At 42.8% G+C, this 17,946-nt stretch overlaps 3 protein-coding genes across 5 annotated transcripts; 1 reads left to right on the forward strand and 2 right to left on the reverse strand.

The window, feature by feature from the left end:
- Positions 1 to 6,876: 6,876 nt before the first annotated feature.
- Positions 6,877 to 10,053, reverse strand: ugt5d1 (UDP glucuronosyltransferase 5 family, polypeptide D1). Of its 2 annotated transcripts, none has more exons than XM_030745891.1 (4): positions 10,012 to 10,053; positions 9,583 to 9,881; positions 7,700 to 8,413; positions 6,877 to 7,506 (listed from the first exon to the last, which is right to left on the reverse strand). In XM_030745891.1, exons 2-4 carry the CDS (start codon positions 9,874 to 9,876, stop codon positions 6,922 to 6,924), a joined length of 1,593 nt encoding a protein of 530 aa, XP_030601751.1. In that variant the 5' UTR covers positions 9,877 to 9,881; positions 10,012 to 10,053; the 3' UTR covers positions 6,877 to 6,921. The 2 variants fall into 2 exon arrangements, with proteins under 2 accessions (XP_030601751.1, XP_030601752.1); XM_030745892.1 differs by having other exon boundaries at positions 10,016 to 10,046.
- An 816-nt stretch (positions 10,054 to 10,869) lies between these two features.
- Positions 10,870 to 13,705, forward strand: LOC115791692 (uncharacterized). Of its 2 annotated transcripts, XM_030745894.1 has the most exons (4): positions 10,870 to 11,008; positions 12,042 to 12,700; positions 13,009 to 13,227; positions 13,481 to 13,705. In XM_030745894.1, exons 1-4 carry the CDS (start codon positions 10,925 to 10,927, stop codon positions 13,686 to 13,688), a joined length of 1,170 nt encoding a protein of 389 aa, XP_030601754.1. In that variant the 5' UTR covers positions 10,870 to 10,924; the 3' UTR covers positions 13,689 to 13,705. The 2 variants fall into 2 exon arrangements, with proteins under 2 accessions (XP_030601754.1, XP_030601753.1); XM_030745893.1 differs by lacking the exon at positions 10,870 to 11,008 and having other exon boundaries at positions 11,899 to 12,700.
- Positions 13,299 to 15,765, reverse strand: LOC115791693 (uncharacterized protein K02A2.6-like). The gene is made up of 2 exons (XM_030745895.1): positions 14,441 to 15,765; positions 13,299 to 14,302 (listed from the first exon to the last, which is right to left on the reverse strand). The coding sequence occupies exon 1, from the start codon at positions 15,741 to 15,743 to the stop codon at positions 14,736 to 14,738; it is 1,008 nt and encodes a 335-aa protein (XP_030601755.1). The 5' UTR covers positions 15,744 to 15,765; the 3' UTR covers positions 13,299 to 14,302; positions 14,441 to 14,735.
- Positions 15,766 to 17,946: the final 2,181 nt, after the last annotated feature.

Genomic DNA, 17,946 nt, shown 5'->3' on the forward strand with positions numbered 1-17,946 from the left:
TGCAGAAAAGGGTGTCAAAATTCCCTCCAGAAAGTCATGTGACAAATTTAAAGACTGCTATTGGCTCTATTAGGTGTCCATCTCTCTTTCAGTGCATCACATCTTAAAAGTGGAGGTACTGTGTGTGTGTGTGGAAGGAATTCAATGGGTTTGTTACCAAATGGCAACATTGTACCATAGAGGGTTAATATTAATTTTGATCTTCCACATGCAACTTCAGAACTAATACAAATACAAATAAAAATTACTTATAAAAAATATACAGACAATTATGAGAATATGACAAATTAGTTAGTTTATTATCTAAAAAAATGTGAACTGGCAATAACACCAGAGGAGCAAAACACCAGCTATTGGGAGATAGGGCAGTCACTCAAGACTGTAAGACCAAACTAACCAACCTGTGCATCGCCTGGGTTGACTACAATAATGCCTATGAGCCAATGCCTCATACATGGATCCTGGAATGATTAGAACAACAGGACCCTAACATCAGGAAAAAGGAATACAAGAAGCTCGAGAAATACCAAGGGCTTAGAGGAAAGCTAGAGAGGATGTGGAACAGTGGTCCTCACAGTAATCGGAACACTGACCACCAAACTGGGGGAGTGGCTCCAGCAGATTCCACGTACAACGTCCAAGATCTCTGTCCAGAAGAGTGCAGTCCTAGGAACAGCTAAGATACTGCACAGTGACCCTCAAGCTCCCAGGCCTCTTGTAAAGGACCCAGGCTTGATAGAGAAAGCCCAATAAAAGAATGCCACATCGTTCGATGGAAATGAAAATTGTGAACCTACAGAGGGCTGAGTTCAAAGACATACTGAAAATCAAAGTGAAAAAACATGCAGTAGGCTAGTGTCTTGGTACTGGGTCACTGGACCCAGTGTTTTTTTGGACTTCCTAGTTGTGTTTATTTAATAATTATGTGAGGGTTGTGTAATGTTTATGTTATTTCTTGTACTCCCCCTCTTCGTGTATTTAGTCATGTTCTCTGTTCTAAACTGCTTTAGAATTTAATTCCTCTCTCGGTGTTCTTGCATTAAGTTCATTCATGTGTCTGTGTTCCCCAGTGTAGTTTTTTACTGTCTCTGTTATTTTGAAAGTGGTCTTTGTGCTTTGCTTTTAGTTTTGCTTCCTCTATCTCATCCTCCCCAGCTGTCTCCACTTAAGATTAAGATTAAGATTAAGATTTTAAGATAGTGTTTATTTGTCACATGCACAGTTATACACAGTACAATGCACAGTGAAATGTATTTTGTACCTGCAACCATATATACACACACATATCAAGAATCAAGAATGCCTTTATTAGTATATAAATAAGAAGAAGAATAAAAATAAAAAAAGTAATTCACACTATACACTATACTCTATATACTATACACTATGCACACTTTTACGTGGAATTATAGATTATAAATTATAGATTATAAATTATAATATTTACATTGTGCAATAATGGTCCAGTTAGGGCTCAGAGTTGAGCAGACGGATGGCTTGTGGGTAAAAACTCTTCTTCAACCTTTCAGTCTTAGTCCTCAGGCAGCGGTAACGCCGGCCTGATGGGAGCAGGGAGAAGAGAGAGTGTCCGGGGTGGCTGGGCTGTTTTAGGATCTTCATGGCCCTCAGCCTGCACTGCTTGGTGTAAATGTCCTGCAGGTTGGGGAGGGTGGTTCTGATGGTCCGTTCAGCTGAACGAACCACCCTTTTTAGGGCCATGAAGTCCTGCTTGGTGCAGTTTCCCATCCAGGTGGTGATGCTCCCACGCATGATGCTCTCGATGGTGCAGGTGTAAAAGTTCCTGAGCACCTTGAGTGGGAGCTTGAAGTCTCTCAGCCGCCTGAGGAGGTAGAGACGCTGTCTGGCCTTCTTCACAGTGATGTTTATGTGATGAGTCCAGGACAGGTCCTGTGAGATGGTCACTCCCAGGTATTTGAAAGTGTCCACTCTTTCCACCTCAGCACCACTGATGACAAGTGGATGGTAGTCCCTCTGCTGCTTCCTGCTGAAGTCCACGATCAGTTCCTTCGTTTTGCTGACGTTGAGCAGGAGGTGGTTCTCCTGGCACCAGTTCTCCAGGCGGGAGACCTCTCTCCTGTAGGCTGTCTCCTCATTGTGGGAGATTAGTCCCACAACAGCAGTGTCGTCAGCAAACTTGATGATGACGTTGGACTCTGACGTGGCCTCGCAGTCATGGGTGTACAGTGAGTACAGCAGAGGGCTGAGCACACAGCCTTGGGGGGATCCAGTGTTGAGGGTGAGGGAGGATGAGGTGAGGTGACCCACTCGTACCACCTGTGGTCTGCTGGTCAGGAAGCTGTGAACCCACCTGCACAGGGATGGGCCCAGGCCCAGGTCCAGCAGCTTAGAGACCAGCCTGGAGGGAACTATGGTGTTGAATGCTGAGCTGTAATCTACAAACAGCACTCTCACATAGTTCCCCTTACCAGTGTCTATGTGTGAAAGGGTCTTGTGGAGGAGGAAGGATATGGCGTCATCTGTGGATCTGTCTGGCCGGTATGCAAACTGTAGTGGGTCGAGGGTGGTGGGCAGTGAGGAGGTGATGAATGTCTTGATGAGTCTCTCAAAACACTTCATCACCACAGAGGTGAGTGCTATGGGCCTGAAGTCATTGGGGCTGCTGGGGTGTGGTTTCTTTGGGACAGGGACTATAATGGACTTTTTAAAGCAGGTGGGAATCACACACAGTTTCAGTGAGAGGTTGAATATCAGTGTAAACACAGGTGCCAGCTGGTCAGCGCAGGTCTTAAGGACACGTCCACTAATACCGTCTGGTCCAGCCGCTTTCCTGGTGTTTACACGTCTAAACGCCCTCCTCACGTCGCGCTCCATCACAGTGAGTGTCTCCACCCCTCCGGCCGGGAGCGCAGCGGTCTGTCGGCTTCCCGACTCAAAGCGCGCAAAGAAGATGTTGAGTTCATCAGCCAGAGAAGCGTCGGCACTCACCGGGTGTGTGTGTGGTGCTTTGTAGTCCGTGATGGTGCGTAGTCCCTGCCACAGTCCCCTGGAGTCAGACTGTTGTAGTTGCTGTTCCAGTCTGCGGCCGTAGCGATGTTTTGCCTCTTTCACCGCTCTGCGGACGTTGTATGATGCAACCTTGTAGTCCTCCATGTTCCCAGAGGCGAGGCCGGAGTTGTAGGCAACGGTGCAGGACCTCAGGGCGTCGCGGACAGATTTATCCACCCACGGCTTCTGGTTGGGAAAAGTCCTGATGGTCCTCCTAAGTGAAGTGTCATCAACAACTTTCCCAATAAATCCCACAACAGTTTCCGTAAACTCCTCTATGTCTCCGCCCGCGCTGCTGCGAAACATGTCCCAGTCGGTTGAATCCAACGCACCCTGCAGAGCGGCCTCTGTTTGATCAGACCACCGTGTCACTTCTCTCACAGCAGGGGGTTCCTGCCTGAGCCGTTGTTTGTATTTCGGCATGAGAAGGACAGAGGTGTGGTCAGACTTCCCAAAAGGCGGAAGAGGCTTTGCTTTGTAGCCCTCTTTGAATGGAGAGTAGCAGTGGTCTAGGGTCCTCTCTCCTCTGGTGGGGCAGTCTATGTGTTGAATAAACTCCGGTATTACGTTTTTCAAGTTTGCACTGTTAAAGTCCCCGGCTACGATGAGAGCCGCATCACGCTGGTTAGCCTGATAGGTGGAAATAGCCTCATGTAGCTCGGATAGTGCAGTGTTTGTGTCCGCCTGAGGTGGAATATAGACGGCGCTGAAGATGACCGAAGTGAACTCGCGGGGCAGGTAGTGGGGGCGGCATTTCAGGGTTAGGAGCTCCAAGTTAGGTGAACATGATTGTTTCAGAGGGACAACATTCCTACTGTCAACATTCACCCAATCAGGCTTTTTCTGTCATGGTCCGGGGTCCTTTGGACCCCGTGTGTTTTGTTTTATCTTGTCTGTTCTGTCCTGGGTTTCTTTTGGTTGTGGGGTTTATTTAGTTATTTCTAGTTCCTTGTGTTCTCCCAGTATTCTGTGTCAAGTCTGCGTCTTGGTTCCCCCGCCTGTCTTCCTGTTTTATTTTGATAGTCGTCTGGTCTCTGTCTGCGTTCAGTTTTGTTTCCCCGGTCTCGTCTTGGTAATCAGCGTCACCTGTGTTCCCACCTGTTTCCTCTTCCCTCATCAGTCCCTCGTGTATTTTAGTCCAGTGTTTTCAGTGCCTGTTGTCGCGTCGTTGTCTTTTCCTCGTCTCGTCTCCCTGCTGTGTGTCCTGTTCTGCCTGTGAATTAAGTCTGGTATTTTAGCCCTGAGTTTTGCCACTAGCTGTGCCTAGTCCGGCCTTTTGTTCAGCACCTGTAAATAAAGTGAATTACCTTTTACCTTTGCCTGGCATGTCCTGCATTGGGGTCCTCTTTCCTGCCTGCCACACAGACGTTACATGACATTTTCCTTTGTCATAGCATCTGCTTATGTTTCTGCTTATGTCCCAATGCACCTTCCCCTTGTGTCTCCCGGCTCCAGTGCTCACTAGCCCTATTGTGTGTTTTCAGTAAGTTTGGAGTTTGGAGTTTCCCTTAGTATTTTGTGTTTTGCCTTTTCAACTCTGGACATTCAGTCAAAATAAACGGCTTGGTTTTTGTTAACGCTGCCTGCCTTTGCATCCAGTTTGGTCAGAGACATTCATACCAGGGGCTTGCTGGAGGTCATTTTGTAGGGGGAGTGCCCTCAATTATTTTTGTGTATTATTATTATTATTACTATTGTTATTATTATTATTATTATTATTATTATTATTAGCTATATTTATTTTTATTTATTTTATATTATGTTTTTGTGTTCATTTGATATGTTCTTTCCCCTTCCCATCTCTGACGGAGCTGGAGTGGAATAATGTGGGGAGAATGCAAGGTGGTTGGGGGAAGAGGGGGCAAGTGAGACGTGAACTGAATGTCTTTGGTTCTAATTATTGAAAGTGGGTTGCCATGTTTTACTCCTTCAACACAACCAGTTTAACAAACCTGTCAATCCCTAAAAAAAAACTAGCCCCCTTCTCCCTTAAACCTTCTGGGTCAGCTTCCTGTGAAGTGGCTCCGAAAAGGGAATCAAATCAGACTTAAAGCCAAACAGGATGAGCCTGAGAAATGAATGAGGATTTCAAATAAATAAATGATGTTTACCCAACATGAGCAATCATGCTAACCTCGCTACATCAGAGTTGAAACATCTCCATGTCCGTGCTTGATATTTTACTTCTTTCTCTCAGAAATCGGTGATCATATAATTGGATCATTAACAGACTGATAGGTTCAGATCATTTTAATAACTCAGAGAACAAACACACAACTCTTTTGAACTTGCGCAAGGAGGAGAGATCCGTTCCTTGAACTCAGCTCGCGGCTGAGCGGAAGTTATCTGTCCTGAAGGACGGCTTCCTGCGCAGCGCTTTTATTCGGACTTTCACAATAAGATCACGTGGGTTACACCAAACGCAGTTTACAGCATGTAATAAACAACATTCTTGGCTTTTTCCTTACCATATATGGTCGTAAGCATACTGTGACATGTGCGCATGTAACATGGCGTATACGAGACACGTATCCTATATGTGTTCTCTGCAGGCTGAGAGCAGGCTGAGAGCAGGTAACTACAACTTCCTTTGTAAGAAATGTCACTACGTGTTCCCATTTCAAACATAAAAACAACAGTATCATATGTACATAAAACAACTTATAGAAAATATACAAACAGAAGATATGATAATTTATAATAAACAGAATGGAATTTATACCATAACTCCAACACAGACACACAATTCACATGCCAAAGATGAGCTGATTTCTCTAATCATCATAAAACAACATGTTAAAAAGAATTTTCTTCTATTTATTTGAATTACAAATGTACAATTTAGATAAGAAAAATTGAATGTACAAAAGCAACAACACATACTTTTAGGGATGAATACAAACACACAATCTTTCTCTCTCTTGTATTACTTTTGAATGTTACTGTGGTGATGTGGTTCCAGGCTTCATAAATTACTTGCCTGACTTCATACCTTGGGATAAAATTTTCTTCATCAGAAGTTAGAAGTTTCAAGCAGTGTTTTAAATAGTTATCATTAAAATGTAATTTAGCTTGAGGTTGGCTTTACAAAGACATTCTTTAACTAATCAAACCCACATAAGTCTATGCTTTATCAAAGAGAATTTATTTTTTAAACTTTGATTATTTCATGGCAAATGTTTTTGCACTGTTTAGGAAACAGTAATGGTTTTAATACGGCCTATTTTCTGAAATTATAGATTTTCCAATCATCTGTTTTTAGGTTGTTTTTTTCTGCACTGGCATTGATTTTAAGTAAGAAGATAGTGTAACTTGAATAGATAAATACAAAGAATAACAAACAGGTCATGCTGGCTCTTCAAGTCTTCCACAGAAAATGGCTTATGGCATCCTGGTAGAATGAAGTACATATGTTCTTGGTTTGTGATTAACTTTGCAGATTCTCACAATGTAATGCAATACAGAGGTCTCAAAGGATGCAGCAAAGCTATCTTTTGCTACTTTCCATAGACTAGACGTTACATTGAGGTGTTTCTATCTCCTTACCAAACACATTTCTAGACATTAGGTCTTATTAAAAACATCGTAACTATTTTTCAATAATACCGATAATGATGTTTGTTTATAGCTCGCACATAACAAGACAAAATAGTTAGTATCTACCAGTCATTCATATGTGTGTGTGACATATCTGATATGTTTTGACATATCACAATCAACATAAAAAATCACAGGAACTTGATAACTGTCATCAATATGACTAAAGATATGTATTTAATCACTAATTATATACTTGACAGTTGAAAAAGTAAAGAGTCGAATACATACATGTATATATGTTTTGGTATAAATGCAATGCTTTAGAGAATTATTTCTAATAAAGTATGGCTTTAATTAGCTTTGTTTGGTTTTTATCTTTCTTCTTCTTTGGCAACACAAACATCTAAAAATAGCAAAAATAGAGAGGAGCAGAGCACTGACTACAGACAGCAATAGAAGAAGAACATCTAAACTGTAGTATGAGTACCAGGGCATCTTGTAAGCCTCTGTACGCAGGTGAGGAGCCCCTTTGTGGCGCATCACATATTCTACCCAGAAGACGGCCTGCTCCATGGGTGTTATTGGCTGATCTCTGTGCAAATGTGACAGTCTTTGCATGTTCTGCCTGTAGCTCTCTTGATGGAGCAATTTGTGAAGAGCTTTCTCAAAATTGTGACCATTAACATCAGCTAGCTGAATGATCTGTCCAGCTCCTCTCTCCTGCAAACGCAGAAGGTTGTCATACTGGTCAAAGAACAAGGGTATGCCGAGCACAGGGACACCATAGTAAATGGCCTCCTGGACACCATTAGTTCCTCCATGAGCTACAAAGACTTTGGTCTGTGGGTGACCCAGAAGGTCTTTCTGTGGCATCCAGTCCACTACTAGAGTGTTGTGTCCCAAGGTAGAGGGACGCTTTCCTTTGTGCCTCCATATCACCTGGTTAGAAGACCAAAAAAAAGAACAGTCAATTTTATATATATATATATATATATATATATATATATATATATATATGATATTACAAACAGCTGAGCTGATGGAAAATTAATATTACAGATACAGTAAATCTGTACAGAACAAACAGAACAAAATTCTACTTTAAAATTGTGAATTATAGAGGATCTGTTACCTTCTGAGGCATCTTGGCAAAGACGCTGGCAATTTCATCTGTAACCTCTTCGGGCAAAGCATTAACTAAAGTTCCCAGAGTCATGATAATCACTCCATGCTGCCCAGCACTCTGAACAAACTCCTCCAGCTCCGCTGGCAGAGGCTGAGCTGGTTTGCACTGGAATCCTCCTATGTAGACAACATTTGGCATAGTGGGCCGAGAGAACTCAAACACAAAATCTGACCTGAAGAGCCAAATGTCTGCTTCCTGAAGAAGTGAGATGATGTCACATCCACCATCAATATACTTATCACAGATGGCATCATAGACTGGCCCCACCAAGAATTTCTGCTGGAACAAAACAATGCTATAGAAAAATATGTTCTTGATCCTCTGGATGAAACTCATTTTGTCTGTTAAGCCAGATCCTGGTACTGGGATGTAAGAGAGTGGTGAGGGGGCTAACACAAAGTGGCCTTCTCCACTGGTGATCCAGCGTACATTGAGCACCAAGGGGAGTTTGAGATATTTGGCTAGCACAACCCCTGGTGCCATGGCTGGATCCGTGAGGACAAGGTCATACTGGGAATCTATTAGTCTTTTGATCATATTTTGATCATCAAAAATATTTGTGGCAACCTCAGACCACAGTGAATGAGCCTGAGAAATCATAGAAAGAAAATCCTTGGTGAGTTTGAAGAAAGTCATCAGTGAAGCCCCTTCTCTCTGTGCCTAAAAAAATGTGAGAAGAAAAATGTGTTTAAAAAGGGATTATCTCATACATAAATACATTGATCCATTTTCTGCTATTTATTAGGCTCCAAGTTATGAGGCAGTCTAAACTGATATGCCCAGACCTCCCTCTCCCCACATGCTTCCTCCAGGTGTTCTGGTGGGACACCGAGTCATTCCAGAGCCAGCCAAGAGACATGGGGTGCAGTCGAATAGTCAGTTTCACTTAGGAAGGTTCCTAAGTGAAGTGACATGGAAGCATCTGCATGGCAGCCATAGTAAGAAAAGTTGCTTCAGCACTTCTTTTATTACCTCCTTTGAGATAATGCTGTTTTATGATTCTGATATTCATGACTCAGTATTCATGAAAACTATAAGTATGACTGTGATACAGATCATGTAAATGTAACAGTGTGTTTTACATTTCATGCCATAACTTGCTAAATTGTTTGCATTTTAAACAACAGGCTGATAAAGCCACACGTGAACAATGAACATAATGCTGCTGTAATAAAATCTGCTTCTTGTCATGGTTTTGCCTTTTGTGAAGAACATATATTTATATAAGCTCTCTAAATGCATGATATATTAAAATGGTGAAAATGTGTTTGAGGCCTGATTTGATTCAGTTGTGTTTTGTTCCCAACACAACACAGGATTGCCATTAAATGAATTTTTACTTTGGGACATCTGGGATACACTCCAGGTTACCCCTCATTCCTCGCCACAACCACCTTGAATTAATGACTGATGGATGGATGGAATTTTAAGGCCTTTGTAATGTGGAGGAAAAGAAGTACACTGGATCATCTCTCCAGCAAGAAGGAATAAGAGAAAAACACAGCAGACAGAAACCAGAAAGAACAGGCAGTATGTAAGGAGAGTACAAGTCTACTCAATCCTGCTCACTGCCCTGAATGGAACTGAGTCCATCCTCTCTCCAGGAGACTGGTTCCAGAACCTAAGCTGTGCATTGAGGTGAGCCCAACTATCTACCTGGTATTTCTCAACCTCACACAGCAGCTCAGGCTCCTTCCCCACCAGAGAGGTGACATTCCATGTCCCAAGATCCAGTTTCAGCAACTGGAGATCAGAATGACGCCTTTGACCGCTGCCTGACCCACACTGGACCAAACCTGAATACATAGAGTGAATCCTTAATCACATACCTTCATATGCTCCTGAAGGTAAACCTCGAAGAAGTTGTCTCCGTCTTCACCAATTTCAATTGTAATGGATGTGTAAAGATCAGACTTTTTTGGGATGTACCAGCTCTTGGAGGCCCTGATCACAGTGAGGCTGTGTCCTTTGGCATGAAGCTCTTCTAGCAGGATTTTCATATTCACCCAATGGCTGCCATCTACAGGGAAAACTAGGATGTTTCCTCCATCGCAATGTTGTGTTAATGAAATCAGGCATACACAGAGGAAAACGAACATTCCACATAAACGGTGCAAAGCCATGGTTCCTATAATGTCAGAGAAAGAAACAGTAACCTCAATAGCCTCATCAGTCAAAATGCTATCTAAGAATTACAGATTATTTATATATTTATAACCAGTGGAAACTTTCAAATGCTTATTAGTAAATTCACTTACCCACCGTCAGAAGAGCCAAAAGTCGAGCTGCTCGCCCACAGACTGATGATTCATCAGAAAATATTGTTACATATGGGGTCAAACTCCAGTATATCTGCCCTTTCTCTAGTAAATGAGTTACTTGTGAAATGTGAGTTAGATGGCACTATGGAGGGGCTATGACTTTCCTGCAAAGGTACAAAAAAAATATGATGCTTTTTTTTGTCATATATTATTTAATTTAATGATCTCAAACAGCTGATAATGTTGCATTGTGAGTGGCTTGAAAATTTTGTGTTATGGAATGTGTCTGTGCAATTAGTTATCTAAAAAAAATGATGATAAATGTATAAATTATTGTGCTTACATGCCATGTATTTAGTTTTCTCCAGGTTTTTGACCAAGAGGTTACATGGCTAAGCCATGAATTCATTTGATCCTAGGCATGGCCTCTTACATTACTCTTAGGATTCAATTTCAATCAATCAATCAATCAAATATACTTTATTGTCCCCACAGGGAAACTTGTTCAAAAACAAGCTGCTACCACAATAATACAGTATAACAATAAAAGTCATTTTAAAAGTGCATAAATAAATAAATACCCCCCCCCAGTCAGAAAAACAGTCAGAAACACTAAACGAATAGAACACATATCTGTTACCTACGGTGGCCCTGAAGTGCAAAGCACAACAACATTAACTAAGCACAATTACAAATTACGAAAGCACAACAACATTAACGAAAGCACAACAACATTAACGAAAGCACAACAACATTAACGAAAGCACAATTACAAATTAGGAAAGCACAACAACATTAACAAACCTGAAAAGGTAGGTCCCAGTGGGAAAACCTGGGAAATCGCAGATTGGACGACGCCACTTTTGGCTTTTGAACCGGAAGTTATGGCTTTAGCGCGGTTGTTGATAAAATGAATATTACTGGTAATCCAGACGTAGCTACCGCTATCCACGAATATTTTGAGTCAGGACATACATACGAGGTGATACTGGACATGCTCAGGACTAACTAACATTTAATTGCATCCCTTTCCAGAGTGGAGGATGTTTACACTCGTGTGGGAAGTTCAGTGCCTTCATCTTCAACCTGGACTATCCTCCACCAAAGAATTGCTTGTTTATGGACTGTGGGGAGGAGAGTGTTTTTCTTTTCAGGATCTCTTTTGTTTTACTTATTAATGTTATAACATGCTGGAGTGATGTTAAGGGTTTAATCATCATCCAGAGTGGGGGTAGTGTTACAGGCAGAGCCTTCCCCTTTAGGATTGCAGCCTTGTGGGGGATGTATTCCAAGTGGGAGGTGCCATGTTGTAGGCTTGGAGGGACCGCCCATGTGTTAGTTGTCCTCTGCGCCGCCCTGTGTTGTATGTTGCAGGCTAGCGCAGGAGAGGGAAAGGAAAAGTGTGTTCGGGACAGATGAAAAGAAATAAAGTTTTGTTGCTGAAATCGTGGCAGTTGCTGTCTTTCTACGCCTGGCGGAAGCTGACCCGCTGTGAAGAAGCAGGCTTGTTACCCACTACGAGCCGAGTGAAGAATACGCCAGGGGTCTCCGTACTACGGTGGCCCTGAAGTGCAAAGCACAACAACATTAACTAAGCACAATTACAAATTACGAAAGCACAACAACATTAACGAAAGCACAACAACATTAAAGAAAGCACAACAACATTAACGAAACACAATTACAAATTACGAAAGCACAACAACATTAACGAAACACAATTACAAATTACGAAAGCACAACAACATTAACGAAAGCACAACAACATTAACGAAAGCACAACAACATTAACGAAAGCACAATTACAAATTAGGAAAGCACAACAACATTAACAAACCGGAAAAGGTAGGTCCCAGTGGGAAAACCTGGGAAATCGCAGATTGGACGACGCCACTTTTGGCTTTTGAACCGGAAGTTATGGCTTTAGCGCGGTTGTTGATAAAATGAATATTACTGGTAATCCAGACGTAGCTACCGCTATCCACGAATATTTTGAGTCAGGACATACATACGAGGTGATACTGGACATGCTCAGGACTAACCACGATGTTTCATTTAGTATGCGTACACTGAAGACGCATTTAAAAGAAGCTGGACTGTACAGACGACGGAACTACTCTCCACTTCCTGAAGTGAGACATGCCATTATGACAGAGCTGAGAGGACCAGGGCAGTTGTTTGGCTATCGGACTATGTGGCAAGTTCTCAAACAAAAACACAAGCTACGTGTCAAACGTGATGGAGTTATGAGACTGTTGAGACAGCTGAATCCTCAAGGAATCGCCATGAGGACTCGCAGGAGGTTTACAAGACGCACGTATCACTCCATGGGGCCCAATTACATATGGCATGTAGATGGTTACGACAAACTGAAGCCATTCGGCTTGGCGCTCTCAGGATGTATAGATGGTTTTTCAAGAAGAATGATGTGGCTTGTTTGTGGAGCAACCAACAACAATCCTTCTGTCATTGCTCTCAATTATATAAACTGTGTCAAGAGTCTTGGAGTGATACCAATGAGACTACGAACAGACCTCGGGACTGAGAATGGGACTTTGGCAGCAATACAGTGTACCCTCCGTCATGCGCACACAGACTATTATGCTGGATCATCAAGCCACAGTTACGGATCATCAACAGGGAATCAACGCATCGAGTCATGGTGGTCTTTTCTCAGAAGAGGAAGGTGGGTACATCTGTGTTTGGTAGATGCGATGTACAGTGGAAGCTGCCCAGTATTGATTTTATAACATTTTCTTGTTTTGCCAACTATCATGCCATATTGAGTTTGATCCCCAAATTACTTACCATAAGCAAATGTTTTGTTTTCAAAATTAGTATTTTCCATTGTCTGGTTACAGAAGGTACACCGACATTTTTAAACTACTTGGAAAAGAAACTAATTTTTTGTTTAACATACATTTCTATCATACAATATCAAAATGAGCAGAAATTAACAAGAACAGAACCATTTTGAATTTAATTTATCCCCAGGTCTCAGTTTTGGATGGACTTGTTTGGAGATCTAAGAGACTTCGGAACCTTCAATGGAAGCCATGAACATCAATGCTTGCTGAGATTCTGCTTCAGCAGTGTTCTGCAGAAAGACCTGGATGAATGCAAAGACCTCTGGAACAAACACAGGATCCGGCCAAGCAGACTTGCATCATGTCCTGGGGGAATTCCAGATGAACTCTATCTCTTGCCTCACAGGTAATTGTCATCTTCACAGAAAGAAATCACCTTCTGCATTACATATTAATGCAGTATTCTTATAGCACAAGTTGGGAAATATATTTTAATCATTGTACGAGTAAATACAGTTCATTTATGAGCTATCACTTTCTGGTGCTCACTTATACAGATCCATGTAGCCAGCAAACAAATCTGACATATTAAACTATTTGTAGTACATGTAGAAAATATGCTTCACAATTCTATTATTAATTCTATTCTGATTTTGCAGATATGGTTCAAGAGACTGTGGATTTGCTGTTGAGGAGAGGGAACTGGATGTGTTCCCTGAAGCAAGGCAAGCGACTGAATTGTGTGGTGATCAAAACATTGAGGAATACCTACAACAGGCTGTACAACAAAATGGACTACAGCAGCCACAAGAATGGGAATCAGCCACAGAACTGTATTTATTGCTGAAAGATATAGCCAGGTTTTAGACAAACTACCTGAACCCAAATTTTTGATCTTTTGTTTCCTGTTCCTTCTGCTAAAATGAAAAGTAATACATTATTCAAAACATACAAAACGACAGGTGGATTAAAACATTTAAAATGAACTGTGTATTCAGTCTTAACCCTGAAGACAGACTTGACACATTCTGAATAAAACTCTGTAACAACGTGTTCAGCATGTTTCAACTTGCCTATACTGTAAATTATTTAGCTCTGCGAACCAAAAAACACCAAAAATGTTTAGCAAAACACTAAAGTAGCTTTTCGCTTCAATGTGTTACAAAACTTGCTTACAGTGGTAGTATGCCAACAGCATCTGAACTAGACTGAACAGGAATCAGTAACTGGCATTTGACCTTAGATTTAATGACAGCCGAATCCTGGAGCATTTTGGATCCCAAAGTCCATGTTTGCCTTAAAAACAATGTATGATTCCAAAAGCAGTAGCTTCAGTGTATTTGCACAGGTGTTTGCAACTGGAAAAGGTGAATCACTTAAAAACTCGAGGCGTGGAGGTGGCATTATGCCTGCTGGTGGAAGTGCTGCCAGACCTGTAGCAAACATCAACAGATCTTCCAGAGATACAGCTGTCATTTTTTCTGAAAGAAGAAAGTAAACATTGTAGTTGGATTTTGCATTGAGGAAAATTAATTACCTTATTTCTTCTTTCCTTTCATTATAACTAAAAAAAATAAAATAAATAAATTCTAAACAACACACAATCTGTCCATGCAAACCTTCTGAATCAAGGAGATAATCTGCCCAAAAGCCCAGTGTTTTTCCCTCCTTCTGACGCCTGTTGCTTCCTGTTGCGCTGAGATCTGGTCTGAACATGGTCTCCAAGTCTGAAGCAGTCAGACTTGGAGAAGCATAAGACTGGGGACAGAACACTGGAATGCTGCTGCAGTGCAGGGAGGAAACCAAGACTTGCCAATCCATCTTTGAATCTGTTAAGGATAAATGCATAACAGTGTTAGAATTGATTTAAAGCATAGAGGGTGGACTACCTCAGCCAGAGGCTCTCCCTGGGGATTATTCTGCCCCGTGATTGAAAGAGCCTTGTTGGGGTCGCCAGCAGATGACCCTTTCACTGCGCTCTGAATTTACTGAACCTTTTTTCTGTTTTTTCTGCTGGAGCCCACTGGCTCCAGTGGTACCAGGTGTCTCCTTTCCTTTATAGGCGTACGCATGCGACGTTCTCTCGACCACCTGGTGGGGTCCTGTCCACCCGGGCTCTGACCATCTCCTCTTAATGACCTTCAGAAGAACCCACTCTGCTGTGTGTGGGTCCCCCTTTTGGCCTCCCGTCACTCCATCGTGCACCTGTGAGACAAAAACTGACAACAAAGCTTTGAGTCCATCAAAATATGATTTATACTGAAAATTGGTTATATGTTGCCCTTCCCCAGGGATAGCTGCTGTGGGGCCTGGGAACTGTCTACCTGTCAACAGTTCAAATGGTGTAAACCCTGTCATCTTATTTAGTGAACTCCTCACCTGCAACAATGCCACTGGGAGGGCTGTGACCCAATCAATTTTGGTCTGTGCACAGATTTTAGCCAATTTAGTTTTTAAATTCTGGTTCATGCGCTCAACTTTGCCCTGAGATTCTGGATGATACACCGTACCAAATTTGTGCTTTAAACCTAAGGCCGCTTCCACTGCCTGTAGGTCTCTGTTTTTAAAATGCCTTCCGTTGTCAGATCTCACTCTTCTCGGAAACCCATGTTGTGGTATGTAATGATTTATCAGACATTTGATCACTGTTTTACTGTCTTCATTTTTTGCGGGGTACGCTTCGGGCCATCCTGTGATTGATTCGACCATCACCAGGAGGTAGCGATACCCTCGAACTCTGTCAATCATGTCAGTGTAATCAATCACAATCTCTTCCCCTGGTCTTACCTGCAATGGGAACGCTCCCATGTGTGGTTTCACAGTTGGCTTTGGGTTGTATTTACCACAAATTTCACAACCTCTTACCCATCTCTTTACCATGTCAGCCAGGTAGGGGTGCCACCAGTGGCTCAAATTTCTCATAATTTGTTGTGCTCCCACATGTCCCGGCCTATTAAACCTAATGTTAATTCTGGGGGAAGAATAGGTCGACCATCTGGTCTTCTCCACACACCTTCAGTTTCAGTGCCTTCTCGTTGTTTCCAAACAGTCTTCTCCTGTAGTGATGCTCTCTTTTGACAATCTTTGATCATAACCATGTCAACCCTTGGGAGTAAATCACTTACCTGTGGGTGGCTCAGCATCATCTGATGTCTAGGGGTGTATCCTGCTGCTTCTTTGGCTCGCTGATCAGCCTCTTCATTTCCTTTTGCCACCCTGCTCCCTTCTCTGTCATGTCCTTTACATTTTATGACTGCCACTCTAGTTGGTCTCTGAATGACATGAGCCAAGATCGCCATTTCTTCTGCATGTTTACAGGGGTCATACTGGCCGTTCGATATCCCGCTCTTTCCCATTGTTTGAGTTCCACATGCACGGCTCCTGCCACATAGGCTGAGTCGGTGTAGATGTTCACTTCTCTGTCCTTTGCATGTTGCAGTGCTGTGATCATTGCAAGAAGCTCTGCTCTTTGAGCTGATGGTCTTTCTGTTAACTTCTCTGCTCTCACAACCTGGTAACCTGCCTCTGTCTCCCTAACTACTGCATACCCTGCTTGGAGGTCTCCCTGTTTGTCTTTATAGCAACATCCATCTGTGTACCAATTTTCAGCGCCCTCGATCGGTTCGCTGACTAAGTCTGGTCTGATTTTTAGGTCTTCCAAGACCTTCTCTTGGCAATCATGTGGTTCCCCACCTGAGATCTGGTCAGCCACATTGATCCCTTGGTGTGTAAACACCAGGTTCGGGGTCTCCAAGATCTTACTCAATCTCCCTTGTCTCAGCGGAGCCAGTGTGAAAATCTGTGAGTTCACACATGCTACTACGCTGTGTGTTGTTAGGACCACCAACTGGTGTCCCATCACTATGTGTGCTGTTTTTTTGAATGAGTTTTGCTATTCCTGCTGCGTGTTGTGTACAGACCGGGTGCCTTCTTTCTAATGGGTCCAGCATCACACTTAAATACATTAAAATACACCTTCTCCCCCTTTGTTTCTGATACAGGACACCGTTGACCACGTTGTCCTGTACAGAAACATCCAAGAAAAAAGGGAAGCGCGTAATCTGGGCGAGTCAGATCCGCTGCTCCCACTAAAGATTGTTTCAGTTTTGTGCATGCCTCTTCTGCTGGAACTGTCCACTGTAATGGGGCTGTGAGATTTCTCATGCCCTGTTCTCTCACCATTTCTCAGAGGAGATTGGTCAGGTTCACAAACTCTGGTGCATAGCTTCTGCTGAACGATGCAAGACCCAAAAATGGTAACATTTGTTTCACTGTGGCGGGTTTTGGATGTTGCAAAATGGTCTGCCTGTGATTTGGAGACATGCCGGCTCCCTGTCTGTTAATGAAGCGCCCCAAAAATTTGACAGTGGGACGGGCTATCTGTAGTTTGTCTTTACTAGCCTTAAAGCTGCGGGCATGTAACCGCCAGAGCTGGTCTGGAGGCCATCTGCCGCTGTTGTGGCTGCGATAAGAATGTCATCCACGTACTGAATCAATGTACAGTCAGGTGGAAATTTGCAGCCCGATAAGGCTTCTTTTAAGGTCTGATTGTAGAGTCCTGGTGACAAAATAAATCCCTGCGGGAACCATATGTACCGGAGTTGTCACCCCTGGAAAGTAAAGGAGAACATGTCTCTACAACTCTCTGCCAGAGGAAGGCAGAAGAATGCATTTGCCAGGTCTATGCAAGAAAGCCATTTTTGTATAGGAAGAAGCAATGAAAGAGCGGTGTAGGGATTTAGCACCGGTAGGGTGGGAGTTAACACAATTTTAATCATGAGCCATTCAGTACTTACCGGTCCCCGCCTTCTCCACAGGGAGAATTGGGGTGTTCCATTTGAACTATGAAACTTCAAAGACTCCCATCTTCAAGAGTCCATGTGAATGGTATCCGTGATACCAGCTTCAGCCACAGGTCTGTGAGGGTACTGGGGAATCCAAATGGGATGGACCTTTTGAACTTGGAATGTAATATGAGGTAACCACTGACAATGTCCCACATCCGCTGGTCTGGTTGACCACAGAGTACGTGGTCGCCGGGCAATTATGACTTCTGCCTGCTCGTGATCGGAGTGTTCTCGGCCATGTTCGCGGTCGAGCGTGACGTGTTCCAAGTTAGCCTGAT

This window comes from Archocentrus centrarchus, chromosome 14 (genome assembly GCF_007364275.1).
Source record: "Archocentrus centrarchus isolate MPI-CPG fArcCen1 chromosome 14, fArcCen1, whole genome shotgun sequence".
In the NCBI taxonomy this organism is placed as follows: Eukaryota; Metazoa; Chordata; class Actinopteri; order Cichliformes; family Cichlidae; genus Archocentrus; species Archocentrus centrarchus.

Excerpts from the sequence above, each read along its gene's own strand:
- ugt5d1 (XM_030745891.1), bottom strand. The coding sequence starts at position 9,876 with ATGGCTTTGCACCGTTTATGTGGAATGTTCGTTTTCCTCTGTGTATGC. Across the intron at positions 8,414-9,582 it reads ACCTTCAGGAGCATATGAAG|GCACAGAGAGAAGGGGCTTC; the intron begins GTATGTGATTAA and ends ACATTTTTTTAG. Across the intron at positions 7,507-7,699 it reads TTGCCAAGATGCCTCAGAAG|GTGATATGGAGGCACAAAGG; the intron begins GTAACAGATCCT and ends TCTTCTAACCAG.
- LOC115791692 (XM_030745894.1), top strand. The coding sequence starts at position 10,925 with ATGAATATTACTGGTAATCCAGACGTAGCTACCGCTATCCACGAATAT. Across the intron at positions 12,701-13,008 it reads TCTTTTCTCAGAAGAGGAAG|GTCTCAGTTTTGGATGGACT; the intron begins GTGGGTACATCT and ends ATTTATCCCCAG. Across the intron at positions 13,228-13,480 it reads CTCTATCTCTTGCCTCACAG|ATATGGTTCAAGAGACTGTG; the intron begins GTAATTGTCATC and ends CTGATTTTGCAG.
- LOC115791693 (XM_030745895.1), bottom strand. The coding sequence starts at position 15,743 with ATGAGAAATTTGAGCCACTGGTGGCACCCCTACCTGGCTGACATGGTA.